Genomic DNA, 16,256 nt, shown 5'->3' with positions numbered 1-16,256 from the left:
TAAGGGAAAACCTAGTCGTTTCTCTCTAGAATGCCCAGGTGCGGCGCTATGATTTTAGTAGCCCTTTTTTGAGTGGAGAGCGGAAGTGGGAAGAAGCACAGACAACATCTACAAAAACAAAACAAAACGTGCACACGAGATACAATTGGATGTTTCATTTTTTTAAGGTTCGCCGAGATTAAAGCTTGGTATCAACTTAGAGTAACGTTGTTTACATACGGTTGCTCGCATAGATAATGTTTTGTAGGCGACATTTTACACAAATGAGCATGTTCTGCATCTCACATTAGCTAGCTAATTGCTAACGTCAGCCAGGGAGCCAGGGTTGGTAACCTTATTTAACTTTTATTTGGTCTGTTAACTTAGCAGCACTGTGTAAGCAACTATGGAAAGCCTGTACAAGCGTCAAGTGTTCGCGACGATGCGAAAAAATAAAGCTGAAGTAAAGAAGAAAAGGGCTCAAATCGGTCTGCCGTCGTCTATCCTTGATGACAGTGACGAGGAGTCATGCGCGAGCACGACCAGCATCAGCGCCTCAGACTCAGAGAGTGAGTATCAGAATTCGGACAGCGGGAGCGAAAGTACACCTGCCAGCGGAGAACAGAGTGAAGGTAGTAGCTCCAGCGAAGGTAGATCCCGTCCTCGTCGGAAGCGCGTCCTCGCTGACAGCTCCAGCGACTCTGACAGCGACGTAGGAACCAAACCCAAACGGAGAGTCGTTCCCAAAAAACGCATTAAACAGCAAAGTCAAGATTCTGATTCGGAGGACCAGAGTGCTGCACAAAATGCCAAACAATTTGCTGAAGCCAAAGAGACCGCAGCTAAACGAAAGCAACGCCAGTCTCAACTCCTGGCATTATCCAAGAAGATGAAGTCCCGCGTCCCGAAACGCAGGGGCACGTTGGAGGTAGCTTATCACCATATATAATGTAAACGACATAACATAACATGCAGTATCTTTAAGTGTTGATCCATTGTGCAAATTCATGTCACATACACCCACAAAATGTCCATAAGGTACTGAGGAAATGTTTAACATTGTTTTACAACCAATGTTTTGTTCGCTTGTAAAGATTCAGGATTCGGGTGAAGAAGAGAAAGGTAAAGAAGCGAAAGATGCTAGTGGTGATGAGGATGATGACCACAATGATGATGCCCCTGAATTATTGGTGGGCAGTAGTGAAGAAGAGGCGGCAGATGACAGCGACAGTCAGAAGGACTTCATAGTTGAGGATAAGAAAAAGACAGGGGACAAGGAGTCGTTGTCAGATGAAAAGGCTGTTTCTCTTCCACGCCAGTGTGAGTCTTAGTTGACAATATATCATGGGTCAATGTTTACACCTGAAATCACCACTACTATATGTGTTATGATTAATTTTCCTCTTTTTGCTAGTCATCACTGGGTCTCAGCTCAATCACTTTCAAGTGGTCGTCAAAGCCCTTATGATCAACGTCCTGGATGAAACCTTTCTCAAGTCTCTTTATGGTAAGTGTTCTTTTTAACAATAATGGGTCTTTAACACCATCCCCAATTGACTGTATCATCCAAGTGTAGGGAATCTAATTGGTTGATCACTGTGAGCAGGCGGTGATCGGACAAAGCGATATGCTCAGGAGATGATGGCGTCACTGTTCCACTTTGATGAGCGGATGATCCTCCCTCGCCTGGAGAACCTAAAACAGAGGAGCTGCTGGACTGACCGGTACAAGGTGAAGAAACATTTCAGAGAACTTAAGTCATTCAACATTGGCTGCATATTCACTGATCTGTATACATCTATGCTTGTACTTTGGCTAAGACTTCCATTCTTTACATTATGTGAAAAAACAATATATGCTAACTGAGGTATGTGTTTTTGTGTCCATATACAGGAGCGGGTGGAGTGTTACCCCAAGGTCCAGCTGATGAAGTTAGGATTGCATGGGAGTGTTTGTGAGGCATGCAAGCTCCAGCGACAGTGCAGTTTCAGTGTGAGTCTCTCGGGGCAACTGTATGACCTCAACAGCCTCCAAGAGGACCAACTCATGCCCAGTGACACACAGGTACTACATCTGAGAAGAAACCAACAGTCTTTGTTTTATCCATCGCTGTCCCCAGATGAACGTATATAGTACGTGATGTTGGCATCCCATAAAATCCACCCTAACAAAAAGTACATCACAACAGATCAACATCAGATCAAATAATTATGTATCCTTATCCTTGCACCAATTTAACCTTTTGTGAAATGTCAGGTTTGCAGTTCGTCTGAGAGGGTTTTCCACAACGGGTTTACCTTACATGTCTTTCCTAAATTACAGGCTTTCAGTGTGTGCTCTGTTTGTGCCAGCCGAACAGAGGTGTATCATGCTCTGAAACACTTCAAGTACCACTTGTTTCAACACTGCCGGACAGTGATGGAGGAGGAAAAGAATGCCGAGGAGGAGCCGGTGAAGGAAACTGTGAAAAGGGTGTTCACAAAACTGGAGGAGAGTGGCTGGATCTCAGAGGTATATACCCACTTACTCTCCAGAAAATGACAGTACTCCTCATTGCATCATCAAATCAAACTTTGTCACATACGCCGAATACAAGTGTAGACCTTACCGTGTAATGCCTACTTACAAGCTCTTAACCAACAGTTCAAGAAAGAGTTATCTAATGCCTGTTTCAGTAAACCCTCTTTACTTGTAATGCTCTCTGATTTTCTTTACTGACCATCACTCACTGTTTCACTCCCATGTCTCTCTCTTAGGAATATGAGAAGTTCCAGGACCATCTCAATGAGGCAGACTACTTCCAGGAGGAGAAGCTAGACTGAAGTTTTACGACAGACAGGATCATGGATCCATATCTACATCATATTATCGGCATCCATTTAAGTTTTACTGTTTATTCTGCACATTGTTAGGAAAAAAGTGTTTTATTCATATAGACATTTTTTGACTTTCATTCAATGTAAACATTTAAGATTGTACTGAAAGCTTTTTAATAACTATTTTCCTCCTTTAGTCATTACCCTATACAAAGACATCTATTGTACCTGTATTTTATCAACCATTTTATATCAGTAAATGCTCATAAGCAACCAAAACATTTAGTGCAGACATATGTTATATACTGTATGTGCAAAGATGAAGCAGAATACTCTGGTACTGCTGTAAATCAAATAAATGCTACCACTGAGTGTTTTCTTTAAACTGTCCTAGTTACCTTCCCTACTAAGTTGAAGCAGTGTTGTCCTAATAGTTAAGATAATGTCAAATGGAGTTTGCTACAACAGATGAACTCAAATGAATTGACTATATAAACATGAGTAATGTTCTCTGTGGACTGCAGTATAGGAAGGTACGACTCTTGTGAGTTGCTTATTTTCTATTAAAAACGCCTGTGTGCTGCTTCGTAACACAAACCAATAATAAAAACTACATTAAACAACATGTTGTCCATCCTCATACATTCATATTTCACACTGCAATTGTATCTGGCATGTAAGAAAAACTATTAAAAATACAGAAATAAAACCACAGACAAACGTAACACTAGTTGGGAGACTCTTACATCAGTCCCAACTTGTACTCCATCCTGAGATGTGGCTCTCCCATCAATTCACATTGAGCTGGATCTGCAAGAAAATATAAATATGACCACATTAGTCACAACCTTTTGTAAAACAGCTGAATGATGTCAGTTTTCAAATACTCTAGTAAACAGTAAACTATACAAATAAAGTTGCATACTAATTATGCTCCAAAACATTTAATGGGTGTAGCAACCAACGTTTCGGCATGCAGTGTTGTGCTTTCTTCAGGATTGAAGAAGCCACTGTGTGCCAAAACGTTGGGTGCTACACCCATTAAATGATCAGGGGCATAATTGATTAGTGTGCAACTTTTTTTTTTTTATAGTATTCAAATACTCACCATTAAGAACATCCTCAAACCAGATGCTCTCATCACTCCCACTGAGTGTGTCTAGGGCAAGGTTGGAACTTTGTAGGAATTCCTAAATTATTCTGCAATCTGGCACACTTAGACGAGAGTGCACTGAAATTGGAGTTGATAGCCAGAGTGAATTTACGAACACACCCTTTGTAGGAAGTCAATCGCCGAGTCTCCTAGGATAAGATGACAGTGTAATAAAGTGTGGGAAAGACAGATGCCTGTGTAGTACACAATCAAAGACACTGAAAACTAACTAGATAGCAATTAAATGTACAATCATTTTGTTAGCTTAGTACATTTAGCAAGGTAACTAGCTAGCTAGCAAATTCCAAGAAAACTGGCTAACTAACTAGTATGATGGATCATTGGTATGGATGGACCAAACAAAGCTAGCTGGCTACTATACCGGTAAATGGTTAGCTAACGTCAGCTAGCTACTTATCTAGATAGTTAGGATGAAGGTGATTGTAAGATATTAACTAGACTTGGTTGGTAAAGAGTAAAATCATTTGTAATGATTTTGAATACCAGTCGGTATTCAATCACAAGGATAGGAATCAAAGGTGAAAAAGGATCGGCTTGGATTTCAGGTCAAGAGGGTCATTGTTTTTGACTTCTCGAAATGGGATCAGTATGAAAAGCTTTTCTAGAGTAATATGCTATATGATACTGGGTTATAAGAAATTGTTACAAAGCTGGCTAGCAAACTACTCAAAATGCTCACCATGGCTGCTGTCTTGTCATTCAAATGAACAAATACTAACTGCCTACTTCCGGTGTAGGCTCTGAAACTTTAGATTTATTTGATTTAACTGGACAAGTTAGTTAAGAACAAATTCTTATTTACAATGATGGCCTACCAAAAGGAAAACGGCCTCCTGCGGGGACGAGGGCTGGGATTAAAAATAAAAATGTAGGACAAAACACACATCACCACAACTAGCTAGCGTCGAGCTACTACTAGAAAAATATACTTGGTTTGTATCAAAACTGTAGCGATAGACTTTAGTCAAAACATTTAAATTATCTAGGAAATAAAACCACAAGCAGTCCAAAGTGAAGTCAATGTTGTAATACTCTACGTAAGTTTTACAATCTAAGCATAGCCATCTCTGTGCTGTTGAACGAGTAGCTATTAATACTAAAGCATACCCTACGTAAATTTAACAATATACGCATAGCCATCTATGTGCTGTTCAATAAGTAGCTATAAATGTTAAAATATTCATACATTTACACGCGCAGGGGGTATAGCTCAGTGGTAGAGCATTTGACTGCAGATCAAGAGGTCCCCGGTTCAAATCCGGGTGCCCCCTCATCTTTCTGATTTTTAGCCTTAGTTATAGACAAGACTGATGGACCACAAGCAACAGTAACTATGAAGCAAATATGTAGTTTAATTGCACAATCATAGGTTATTGTCACGAGTCTTGCTCTGAAGGCAGAATTGAGCGATTTCCGCTAGATGGTTGAACCGCAAAGTGAAACGTAGCTATATTGTACAAATTCATGAAAACATTTCTCTTTTTGATCTTAATTTAAGGTTAGGGTTAGGCATTATGGTTAGCAGTTAGCAGATTTGATGACTTTGTGGCTGTGCCAGCTAGTGACCACTCTGCAGAGCCTCTTCCAGACCAATATTTATGCCGAAAAACGCTAACCTGCTTTAGAAGAGTCCAAAAAGCAATCAATCTATATGTAACGGATGTGAAATGGCTAGCTAGTTAGCGGGTACGCGCTACTAGCGTTTCAATCAGTTACGTCACTTGCTCTGAAACCTAGAAGTAGCGTTGCATCTTGCTCTGCAAGAGCCGCGGCCTTTGTGGAGCGATGGGTAACGATGCTTCGTGGTCGACCGTTGTTGATGTGTGCAGAGGGTCCCTGGTTCGCGAGGGGACGGTTTAAAGTTATTCTGTTACATATAGTATATCATGCCAACAAATTGTTTTATATTGTCCCCATCCAAGGAATATCTATAGTAATGGACATTGCTGCCATGCTATGTTGTCGTCTTAGGTTTCTCTTTATGTAGTGTTGTTTTGTCTCATTTGTCGAGATGTGATTTGTCCAATATTTTTATTTCATTTATTTAATTTTTTTATCCCTGCCCCCATCCCTGTAGCGGGTCTTTTGGTAGGCCATCATTGTAAATAAGAATGTGTTTATAACTGACTTGCCTAGTTAATAAATAAAGGTTATATTAAAAAAAAAAAAATAACCAAGGCAAAGGATCTTGGTCAATCAGGAGGTTAACAACACCAAAGGCAATCTAAGAAAATATAAAAAATATATACATTTTTATAAAAATGTAATCATGATGACCATCATACAATTTCAAAATGCAGTACAAAATATCACAGAGGACAGTGAAAACAGTGGAAATAGATGTTTGCATAATGGTCTTGTCAATAAAGCAGTCATATTCCAGGCTCAGCAAAGTGAGCTGTGACATGGTCCCTCTGGCTCAAACCAAATGGAATATTTCTCTATGAATGTTGGTACATCCACTTAGCTAGCAGTCCTGATCACAGCAGTAATTCTTCCTTTAATAAGCACTTTCTGTATTGAAATAGCTAGGGTCTCTCCCCTTTCCTTTCAGTATTTTGATCAGAGTTCATCCTTTTTCCGTCTGGGATCATCTATTTGAGGCTCTCGCTGACAGCTGCAAAGGGCACTCTGGTCTGAAGGCTGGGGCACCAGCTCCATATCTGGATGTTGTGTCGGCCGGCTTGTCTGACGCTCAGAGTACATCTGTTATGACAAGAAAGAACTTCCTCAGCCGGGTTTCTTTTATCAATGATAAGAATGCTACCTTAATATATGAGCTGATTTAACATTGGCAAGCATAGCATAAAAACACTCCCAGGAGGCAATTACCTGTAGCACACTATAATAGTAACAGTACAGTCTGTTCGGTTGTACCAGCTCTCTTACGATTGCCTGGCCTGCTTTAGCGATAGCCTGTGCTTCAGCATCATTCTCCTGCAGGGAAAATAAAGACATTACTATCTTAATCAAATATCCACAAAAAAAACAGCTAAATCCTAATGGTAAAAAAATGCATTCGCATTGCAAGCAGACAAACATACAAATGGTAGCAATGCATATTGACAAACATTGACATGCACTCCTTGGCATGTCCTTCCTTAACATGCACTTACTGCTTGGCATACGACGCAAGGCGTTACAGAGGGTAGTGCGTACGGCCCAGTACATCACTGGGGCTGAGCTCCCTGCCATCCAGGACCTCTATACCAGGCAGTGTCAGAGAAAGGCCCTAAAAATTGTCAAAGACTCCAGCCACCCAAGTCATACTGTTCTCGCTGCTACTGCATGCCAAGCAGTACTGATGCACCAAGTTTGGAACCAACAGGGCCCTGAACAGCTTCTACCCACCCCAAGCCATAAGACTGCTAAATAGTTAACCAAACCTATCTGCATTGACCCCCTTTGCACTAACTCTTTTGACTCATCACATACACTGCTACTACTGCTTATTATCTATCCTGTTGCCTAGTCACTTTACCCCTACCTACAGTGCATTCGGAAAGTATTCATACCCCTTGACTTTTTCCACATTTTGTTAAGTTAAAGCCTTATTCTTAAATTGACATTCAGAGAAGCCACTCCTTCGTTGTCTTGGCTGTGTGCTTAGGGTCATTGTCCTGCTGGAAGCTGATCCTTCACCCCAGTCTGAAGTCCTGAGCACAGTGGAGCAGGTTTTTATCAAGGATCTCTCTGTACTTTGCTCCGTTCATCTTTCCCTCGATCCTGACCAGTCTCCAAGTCCCTGCCACTGAAAAACATCCCCACAGCATGATGCTGCCACCACCACCATGCTTCACCGTAGGGATGGTGCCTGGCTTCCTCCAGATGTTACGCTTGGCATTCAGGCCAAATAGTTCAATCTTGGTTTCATCAGACCAGATAATCTTGTATCTCATGGTCAGAGTCCTTTAGGTGCCTTTTGGCAAACTCCAAGTGGGCTGTCATGAGCCTTTTACTCAGGAGTGGCTTCCATCTGGCCACTCTACCATAAAGGCCTGATTGATGGAGTTCTGCAGAGATGGTTGTCCTTCTGGAAGGTTCTCCCATCTCCACAGAGGAACTCTAGAACTCTGTCAGAGTGGCCATTGGTTTCTGTTCAGTGACCAGACATTTTTTGGTACCCTTCCCCAGATCTGTGCCTCGACACAATCCTGTCTCAAGAGCTCTACGGACAATTCCATCAACCTCATGGCTTTGTTTTTGCTCTGACATGCACTGTCAACTGTGGCACCTTATATAGACAGGTGCCTTTCCAAATCATGTCCAATCAATTGAATTTACCACAGGTGGACTCCAATCAAGTTGTAGAAAATCTCAAGGATAATCAATGGAAACAGGATGCAACTGAGCTCAATTTCGAGTCTCATAGCAAAGGGTCTGAATACAGTATGTTTTTTATTTTCAATACATTTGCAAAAATGTCTAAACTTTTTTGCTTTGTCATTATGGGGTATTGTGTGTAGATTGATGAGGGAAAACATTAATTTAATCCATTTTAGAATAAGGCTGTAAAGTAACAAAATGTGGAAAAAGTGAAGGGGTCTGAATACATTCCGAATTCACTGTATATTACCAAATTATCATTACTCATTGTGTATTTATTCCTCATGTTATCTTTCTATTATTTTTTCTCTCTTTTCTCTCTGCATATTGTTTACGTAACAAGTGACAATTTTGGGGGGGATTTGACTCTCTCCCTTCTTACCTTAGCCCACTCAATCTTTTGGATGAGGTCAGAGAGACTCCTCTTCACAGGGATGTAGTGGGTGCCTGGCTTCAGATGGGTGTAGAAATGCTCATAATATGGTGAGATCTGCTTCAGCACCAAACTGTTCCCCAGCATTAGGTAAGGGAACCTGTAAGCTGCCACTGTGCCATCCACGTTCACCTGATACTTATACTTTAAATGGGAGAGGGAACTCAAGGTGTCACAGTTCTGAATAAATAAATTAAATCAACAACGGCTAACATTTCTTTATCTTCTCACTTCTCACACAGGTAAAATCAGTTTTCAAATGGAAAACTGCTGGCTTTGGGTGATTGGAGTGTTCAGAATGTTCCCTCACCTTGAAGAAGTCAAAGAATCCAACAAGATTTGCTTTCCCCAGATCCTTCTCCCTTTCCCTGAAAAAGAACCAGCCAGTGATCCCGGCGTCTAGCAGCTCTGGGTTTTTCTTGGACAGAGTGACTAGGTGAAGGCGCTCTTCACGACTGTCCCGGCCACGGAAGAAGGCCTGTTCCGTTTTGTTGGACCAAGGGGGACCTAGACACCAAGGAAACAGAATAAGATTATTGTGAGTAATGAGGTGTAAGTAAGCAGAATGAGGTTAAGGGATAGTGTATGAGGTTATACATCTTACCTGTGTTGCCTTGGACTGACAGTAGGTCATTGGAAACGCCCCTCATGGTCTCCAGGGTTGAGTGAGTGATGTCGTAGGTGGGCAGGATGATGTCTCGGGTGTCTGTGGAGCCACACCAGGAGATGATTGGAACAGGCCCAGGATCGTCATCTGCTTTCCTTGTTTCCATTGGCCAGTCTCCCACATTGATGTAAAATTCCACATCAGGTAGCCTCACCTTTCAATTCAAATTCAGAGACAAAGACAAGGGAGCTCAGTTTATGCAGAACAATGAACTAAACAATTATATTGAAAATACGGTATTAGGAGAGTTTTAGGCAAGGGACAAAGTATCACAAAACAGTTCAGAAAGGAACATGATCATACTTCTTGATGAAAGGACAGAGACCTGCACACAAAACCCCCCACAAAGCAACTCTTTACCTTCCTGGCTAGGGATAGTAACATCTCATCAGAGAACATCTTGAAGTCAGTGTATTTTCCCAGCGAGCGACGGTACACCTGGTTGTTGATGACAGCATAGTGAATGAGACCTCCTCTGTTGGAGAACCGGCGGGGAACTTCCTGTAGGAGGCGCTGCAGGTCAATGGAGGGGAAGGCATTGAAGTCCCTCTGGATCTGGGGTTCCTCAGCAGGACACTGCATAATGCTCTGCCAGGTGGGAACATCATGCTCTGGGCAGTCACAGTACTCATGATAGACTGGGCCTGAGTATATACAACCAAAGGAAGTGGAAGCAGTGAGAATAGATAAAATTTACAACATCCTGCCATCTACTCAAGTGTTTCCCAGCTCCAGTCCCCCCAACAGTACATATTTCTGTTATGGCCCTGGACAAGCACACCTGATTCTACTTTTCAACTAATCATCAAGCACTTGACAAGTTAAATTAGGTATTTTTGTCTGGGGCTACAATAAAAATGTGTGCTGTTGGGGGTATTGGAGGATACACTGATCTAGCCTATATTATTCATACAGGCGTACTCTGATGAGGAGTTCACATGTAATTTCTGTCAAATGATCACACTAATCTGCTTTCATTTAAATAATCTGTGAAAGTTAGCCATTGACTGATATAGGTACCTTGTAGGGTGTAAGGTGACTTTGCAACGTGACTGTCTCTGTAGAGTACTTCGACCTTCAGTCCCTTGAGGATACTGCCATATAGACGGTACCTCATCAGAAAAGAACCATCTCCTCTGTCCAGGGGGAGGGGGACGTGGATGCGGACATGCTCCTTCTGTGAGAGTGAGACAATATTCACTCTGAATGAGTCTTTACCTACATGTAAAGAGAAATAAAATTAGTTAGATGGATCACGTCTATAATGGAAACAATAATGTAACCATAGGGTCAATTGGAGATGGAGTAATTTTCAGTCTGCAAAGACTAAGCTAACTAGGGGAATAAAAAGGTCCCCAATCATGGACACTGTTTAAGAGTTTGATTTTGTGCAGCAATAAAACATTGGCTAGAGCAACAAAAACATGTATTTGGTAGATGACAAACTCCCCATTGTATATGAGATCTCAATTGATATTGGGGTAAAATGCCTTAAAAAGGATGGGTTGCTAAAAAGTTTCCCAAAAGAGAACTTTGATTAGGGATAAACATCCAACAGATATGAAATAATTGGGTGCGTTCGACCGGATCACTTTTGTCAAGTCGGTGACTATCGTTGGTCACAGCCTTTCAAAGTGTGTTGCATTCTGGGATAAAAATTGTCCACTGCTTACTTATAAGCCATTAACCAACAATGCAGTTAAGAAAAATAAGTGTAAATAAAAAACAGAACAGTTAAAACATTTTTAAAACAAATAATTAAAGAGCAGCAGTAAAATAACAGTAGAGAGGCTATATACAGGGGGCACCGGTTAGTTGAGGTAATATGTACATGTAGGTTGAGTTAAAGTGACTATGCACTGCATGAACCTTACAAAAATCATGAGATCATTGGTCATGAAGTTAACTTCAAATTTCTGCAGTTGCTCTTCACCAATTTCATCCTGCAGCCATCACCTGCATTGTGGGAGGCGCTATTGTCAAGCAATCATTAGGGTGTTTTTACTTGACCCACGCGAAAGAAACAGAAACCAATTTGCTACAATTCATGAGTAGCCTAGAGAGAATGAGGCTACATGTGATTGAGGCTCTCCCTCACTAATTGATTGTACACATGTGATTCCAGGTTGCGAGTGTGTGATATTGGTGTTGGATAAATGTTTTTTCGACATTAAGAAAACATTTTTATAAACAATGGAATATAAACAACGCTGCCATAAACAATGACAACACTGCATTTCTTGGGGCGGCAGGTAGCCTAGTGGTTGGAACGTTGGGCCAGTGACCGAAAGGTTGCTAGATTGAATCCCAAGGTAAAAATCTGGTTTAAAAATAAGAATTTGTTCGTAACTGACTTTCCTAGTTAAATAAAATATTGATCTGAGCCTTGCTTTGGAAAACCACATTACTTTCGGCTGTCGCAGATGCACCTCCCCCGACGTCACTCAACTTTCGTCTTCAGTCGGTTGATTCATTGATTTGAGGTAATTCTGCAGTTTATCAACACTTACCTGGAGAGAGGGAGAAATTTTTCCCAGCTGAGTTGACAGCCTGGATGATGAAGTATCGGACGGGCAAAACGACTTTTGGGTCGAGCCCTGGACCCCAAACAAGACATTTTTCAGGACCGACTTCACTAGCTTGACAACACGGAAAGTCACTACAACATGTGGATAATATTAAAACTATACAAACTAACGGAAATAAAATCCGTATAGGGTTGAGTAGATTATCTTTACGCGTCATAGTTAATTTCTAAAAGTAGACTAGCAAACTAATATATATTTGTAGGGTACCAATTATGCAGGCAGCATCTTGTCTTCAGAAAAGGGTGGAGATCGGGGGGTGAAGTTTTGATTTGGCGGAGTGTGATTGGACGATGTATGGACTCGTGGGTATTGAGGAATTTTGATGAAATACGCACAGGAAAAAGCATTTGTTTACACAGACCAATTATCGATTGGATATTACAAAAGAATACCGTATATTACACGCTTTTAATTAAACAAGATTCCTTTAATGTCACTCGAACTTTTTTCCAGACTGTGAATGTACCATGAAAATATCCTCGGTGTAGTCCACTGGGATCCATACTTTAGTTCCGCTTACGCAAAGCAACAGTACATAGGCTTAACAAAAAATATACATTATTAAATTATTTAAACAAAAATATTAACTGTGCTTATATGTGCAACGCAGGGCTCTACGGTGCGAGCATTTTACTCGCATTTGCGCTTAAACATCTAGCTGTGCGACCTGGAATTTTTATTTAGGAGTACCAGTGAAACTAGAAAAATGTAAGATTCTAGTTTTATTACCTCAAATATTTTTCATTGTGCTCTTCAATTTATTTGTGTTTGCAAACATTTTTCAACTTGTAAAAAAGCATAGAGCCCTGCAACAGTAGAGATGTGATTAAGTTGCCTAAAATATGAATTCAATTAATGCACAGATTTAGTCACGTTTTAGTCATGTTTTTCAACAATACAGAGGCCTGTAAGAAATTATTTTCACTAAAACGTGAATTGCTAAATAAAAATATTTGCACAATGTTACTCAAAACATCCCCCCTTTGCTAGAGTATTGACTCTTTCTCCCAATCACCACTGCTCAAGTAGTACCCTCCATCTGTAGTGGTATCTGAGTCATACTCCTCAAAGTCTGACAAACTGGACCTGTGACGTCTGATCAATGATAAGTGAATTTGAAATCTCTGTGGGCAAAATTGATGACTCATTGAACCGTAGAGGCCGGGGCAATGTCAGGCTCTTAGAGCTTAGGATGCGGTCTGTTCTATTTCGACTAACATAGGTTCTCTGGCTCAGTATGCAAGAAAAAGCTCTGGAAAGGGACCTGTGTGAGCGACTAAGGTCCCCTGGCCCTCTGATATCCTCCAGACTCCTTATGTCCCTTGTGGAGTTCATACCGGTTCCTGTGGAGATGCGCCTGTTTTTTGATGTTTGGTTTGAGTAAATGTTGTTGACAGAGATGGAGCGGCCATGTTTCAGGCCCAAATCTGTAGTGGTTGGAGTGCTATTCGAGTATGAGTGCTGTGTGAGTTTAAAACAGCCAGTTGTACTCCTATCTGATCTACTGTCCTTACCTAATGAGTTAAAGAAGGCATCTTCATTCTCCGTGTTGAGGCTAACATGACTGGGTCTAGAACTTGTAGATTCAATCTGGGATTCTTTTACAACAGATTGACTACTAAAATAGGGTGAATGTGGATAATTTGTTCTACTTAATTCTTCCTTTGATAGTGATGGGTTTGCATTTGATATTAATATTGTGCTCCTTTCTTTGTCTTGAAAATCTAACTGGGCATTCATGGATGCTATTTTAATGGTAGGCATTGTCGGCCCATTGCAGCCTCTGTTCTGTAGTCTTAGTTTTAGCACTTCTTCGACCTCTGGACCCCTGCCCTTCCCTGTCCCTCTATTCTCACTGATGTCACTAGCTCCCTCAAGTGTTGAGGGAACCGTTTTTCCTTTTCTACCAAGCAACACGCTCTTTTCCTCAATACGTTTGCTACTGAATGTTATCCTGAGGTGATTCAGTATCTGATCTACTTTGCGGCTGCTTCTGTATCCAGTGGGCTCTTTTTCAGCTCTCTCAGAGATAGGAGTTGCACCCTGAGTAGGCAGATCCAAGCTATTCTTTCTATTACGAAATGCAAACAAATCTTTTTTTTTTTTTTTTAAGTCTGCTGTTTAAGCTGACTGATATGATGTATTTCACTATCATTCATTTCTGAACCAATCGCTCTTATTCTTTCCTCTGTCATCAAATGTTTTGTGTCTGCTGGGGCACTGTGTGTACACTCATAGGATCTGGTGAGATTAGTCATATGATCTAGTGAAACTGGGGAGCTGTGAAGAGGTGACTGAGCTAAGGCTGGAGAGAGAATGAGTTGTAATTTCCAGGTTGGGACCTGTGTCATATACACCTGTAAAATATGCATGGTGTTTGAACATTCTTTGGTTATTGGATTGAACAGAGGCATTTGTCTGCAGATTCCTCTGTGGGCTGATGGCTTTTGATAAACCAACTTGGGCTGCTAAGTTATGCTGCTTCGCCAACATGTTGATTCTCTCAGAAGATGACAACCATCTTGTGTTACTGGGTGGCGAGTAGAGGGAGTTATTGTCACCAGCGGTTAAATGTCTATCAAGTGACTTGGCCCTGTTAGTGTTTTGGACTCTCAGTTGCTGTAGCTGAGGTGTTCTTAGACATGCACAGAGAGTTAAATATCAAAGATGAGCTTAATCTGGTCTTATATTCAGGAGGGTAATGAGACGGTCTGGTATGAAGCATAGTTCTGCTGAGGCTCTGGCGTGGAGCACACTGTAGGTCAGAGGTAGGGAACAAGGTGGGATGACTACTTGAAATGTGCTGTCTCAAGGTGACTTGACTCTCTCTGTGGTCAGAGGTGAGCAGTGTGGTAGAGGTGAGCAGTGTGGTGGAGCTGCTTGGTCTTAGCAAGGAGAACCTTCCTGGCAACTCAACACGTCGTGGCCTGAGGACAAATGGCAAGCTGGTGTTACGGCGCAATCAGAGATCTTCTGAAGCGGTCTTCTCTTCACGTTAGAAAACTGTAGCTTTGTAGGTCCACATTTGTGGCCTGCTGGAGGTCATTTTGCAGGACTCTGGCAGTGCACCTCCTTGCACAAAGGCGGAGGTAGCGGTCCTGCTGCTGGGTTGTTGCCCTCCTACGGCCTCCTCCACGTCTCCTGATGTACTGGCCTGTCTCCTGGTAGCGCCTGCATGCTCTGGACACTACGCTGACAGACACAGCAAACCTTTTTGCCACAGTTCGCATTGATGTGCCATCCTGGATGAACTGCACTACCTGAGCCACTTGTGTGGGTTGTAGACTCCGTCTCATGCTACCACTAGAGTGAGAGCACCGCCAGCATTCAAAAGTGACCAAAACATCAGCCAGGAAGCATAGGAGCTGAGAAGTGGTCTGTGGTCACCACCTGCAGAATCACTCCTGTTTTGGGGGGTGTCTTGCAAATTGCCTATAATTTCCACCTTTTGTCTATTCCATTTGCACAACAGCATGTGAAATTTATTGTCAATCAGTGTTGCTTCCTAAGTGGACAGTTTGATTTCACAGAAGTGTGATTGACTTGGAGTTACATTGTGTTGTTTAAGTGTTCCCTTTATTTTTTTGAGCAGTATATATATATATAAAAATTGTCCGTCTTTACCATTCGGCCGAATGGTAAAGAACATCTAGCCACTCGAGAGCACCCTCACCTGCTGATCTATAAATTACGTCTCCATAATCTAGCATGAGTAGGATGGTCATCTGAATCAGGGTTAGTTTGGCAGCTGGGGTGAAAGAGGAGTGATTACGATAGTGGAAACCAAGTCTAGATTTAACTTTAGCCTTCAGCTTTGATATGTGCTGAGAGAAGGACAGTGTACCGTCTAGCCATTCTCCCAAGTACTTGTATGAGGTGACTACCTCAAGCTCTAAACCCTCAGAGGTAGTAATTACACAGGTGGGGAGAGGGGCATTCTTCTTACCAAGCCACATGACCTTTATTTTGGAGGTGCTCGGAACAAGGTTAAGGGCAGATAAAGGTTGTTGGACACTAAGAAAGCTCATGGCAGTATTACCAGAGGAGAGGAAGATTTTAACTCACTTGCTGAAGTGAAACAAACATTCCTCAATGGTGAAACGAAAGACATTAACCTTGCAGTCTTTCAAACTTAAAATAATCTCAACTTGCTTGGCACCAGGAACAGAAAACATTGATTCATAATCACATGTTTGCATGTGATTACAGAGGACAATGACAATTTATCTTGTTTATGTCCTCTTATGGTATCTGCAATAGTAGACAAAATGTC

At 41.6% G+C, this 16,256-nt stretch overlaps 2 protein-coding genes, 1 long non-coding RNA gene and 1 other non-coding gene across 4 annotated transcripts; 2 read left to right on the top strand and 2 right to left on the bottom strand.

Moving 5' to 3' along the window:
- Positions 1–91: 91 nt before the first annotated feature.
- LOC129863404 (coiled-coil domain-containing protein 82-like) lies at positions 92–3,418 on the top strand. The gene is made up of 7 exons (XM_055935369.1): positions 92–907; positions 1,074–1,299; positions 1,394–1,486; positions 1,586–1,710; positions 1,873–2,043; positions 2,302–2,490; positions 2,736–3,418. The coding sequence occupies exons 1-7, from the start codon at positions 386–388 to the stop codon at positions 2,799–2,801; spliced, it is 1,392 nt and encodes a 463-aa protein (XP_055791344.1). The 5' UTR covers positions 92–385; the 3' UTR covers positions 2,802–3,418.
- Positions 2,858–4,776, bottom strand: LOC129863406 (uncharacterized). Its single transcript, XR_008760960.1, has 3 exons — positions 4,649–4,776; positions 3,904–4,097; positions 2,858–3,605 (listed from the first exon to the last, which is right to left on the bottom strand). It is a non-coding gene; the product is annotated as an uncharacterized LOC129863406 (long non-coding RNA).
- A 392-nt stretch (positions 4,777–5,168) lies between these two features.
- On the top strand, positions 5,169–5,240 carry trnac-gca (transfer RNA cysteine (anticodon GCA)). Its single transcript has one exon. It is a non-coding gene; the product is annotated as a tRNA-Cys (tRNA).
- A 964-nt stretch (positions 5,241–6,204) lies between these two features.
- poglut3 (protein O-glucosyltransferase 3) lies at positions 6,205–12,448 on the bottom strand. Its single transcript, XM_055935368.1, has 8 exons — positions 11,906–12,448; positions 10,416–10,613; positions 9,756–10,039; positions 9,333–9,549; positions 9,039–9,235; positions 8,678–8,872; positions 6,802–6,906; positions 6,205–6,675 (listed from the first exon to the last, which is right to left on the bottom strand). The coding sequence occupies exons 1-8, from the start codon at positions 12,138–12,140 to the stop codon at positions 6,532–6,534; spliced, it is 1,575 nt and encodes a 524-aa protein (XP_055791343.1). The 5' UTR covers positions 12,141–12,448; the 3' UTR covers positions 6,205–6,531.
- Positions 12,449–16,256: the final 3,808 nt, after the last annotated feature.

This window comes from Salvelinus fontinalis, chromosome 10, assembly GCF_029448725.1.
Source record: "Salvelinus fontinalis isolate EN_2023a chromosome 10, ASM2944872v1, whole genome shotgun sequence".
In the NCBI taxonomy this organism is placed as follows: domain Eukaryota; kingdom Metazoa; phylum Chordata; class Actinopteri; order Salmoniformes; family Salmonidae; genus Salvelinus; species Salvelinus fontinalis.
Note: the sequence above shows the minus strand (reverse complement) of the source record. Positions and strands in the feature narration are given on the sequence as shown.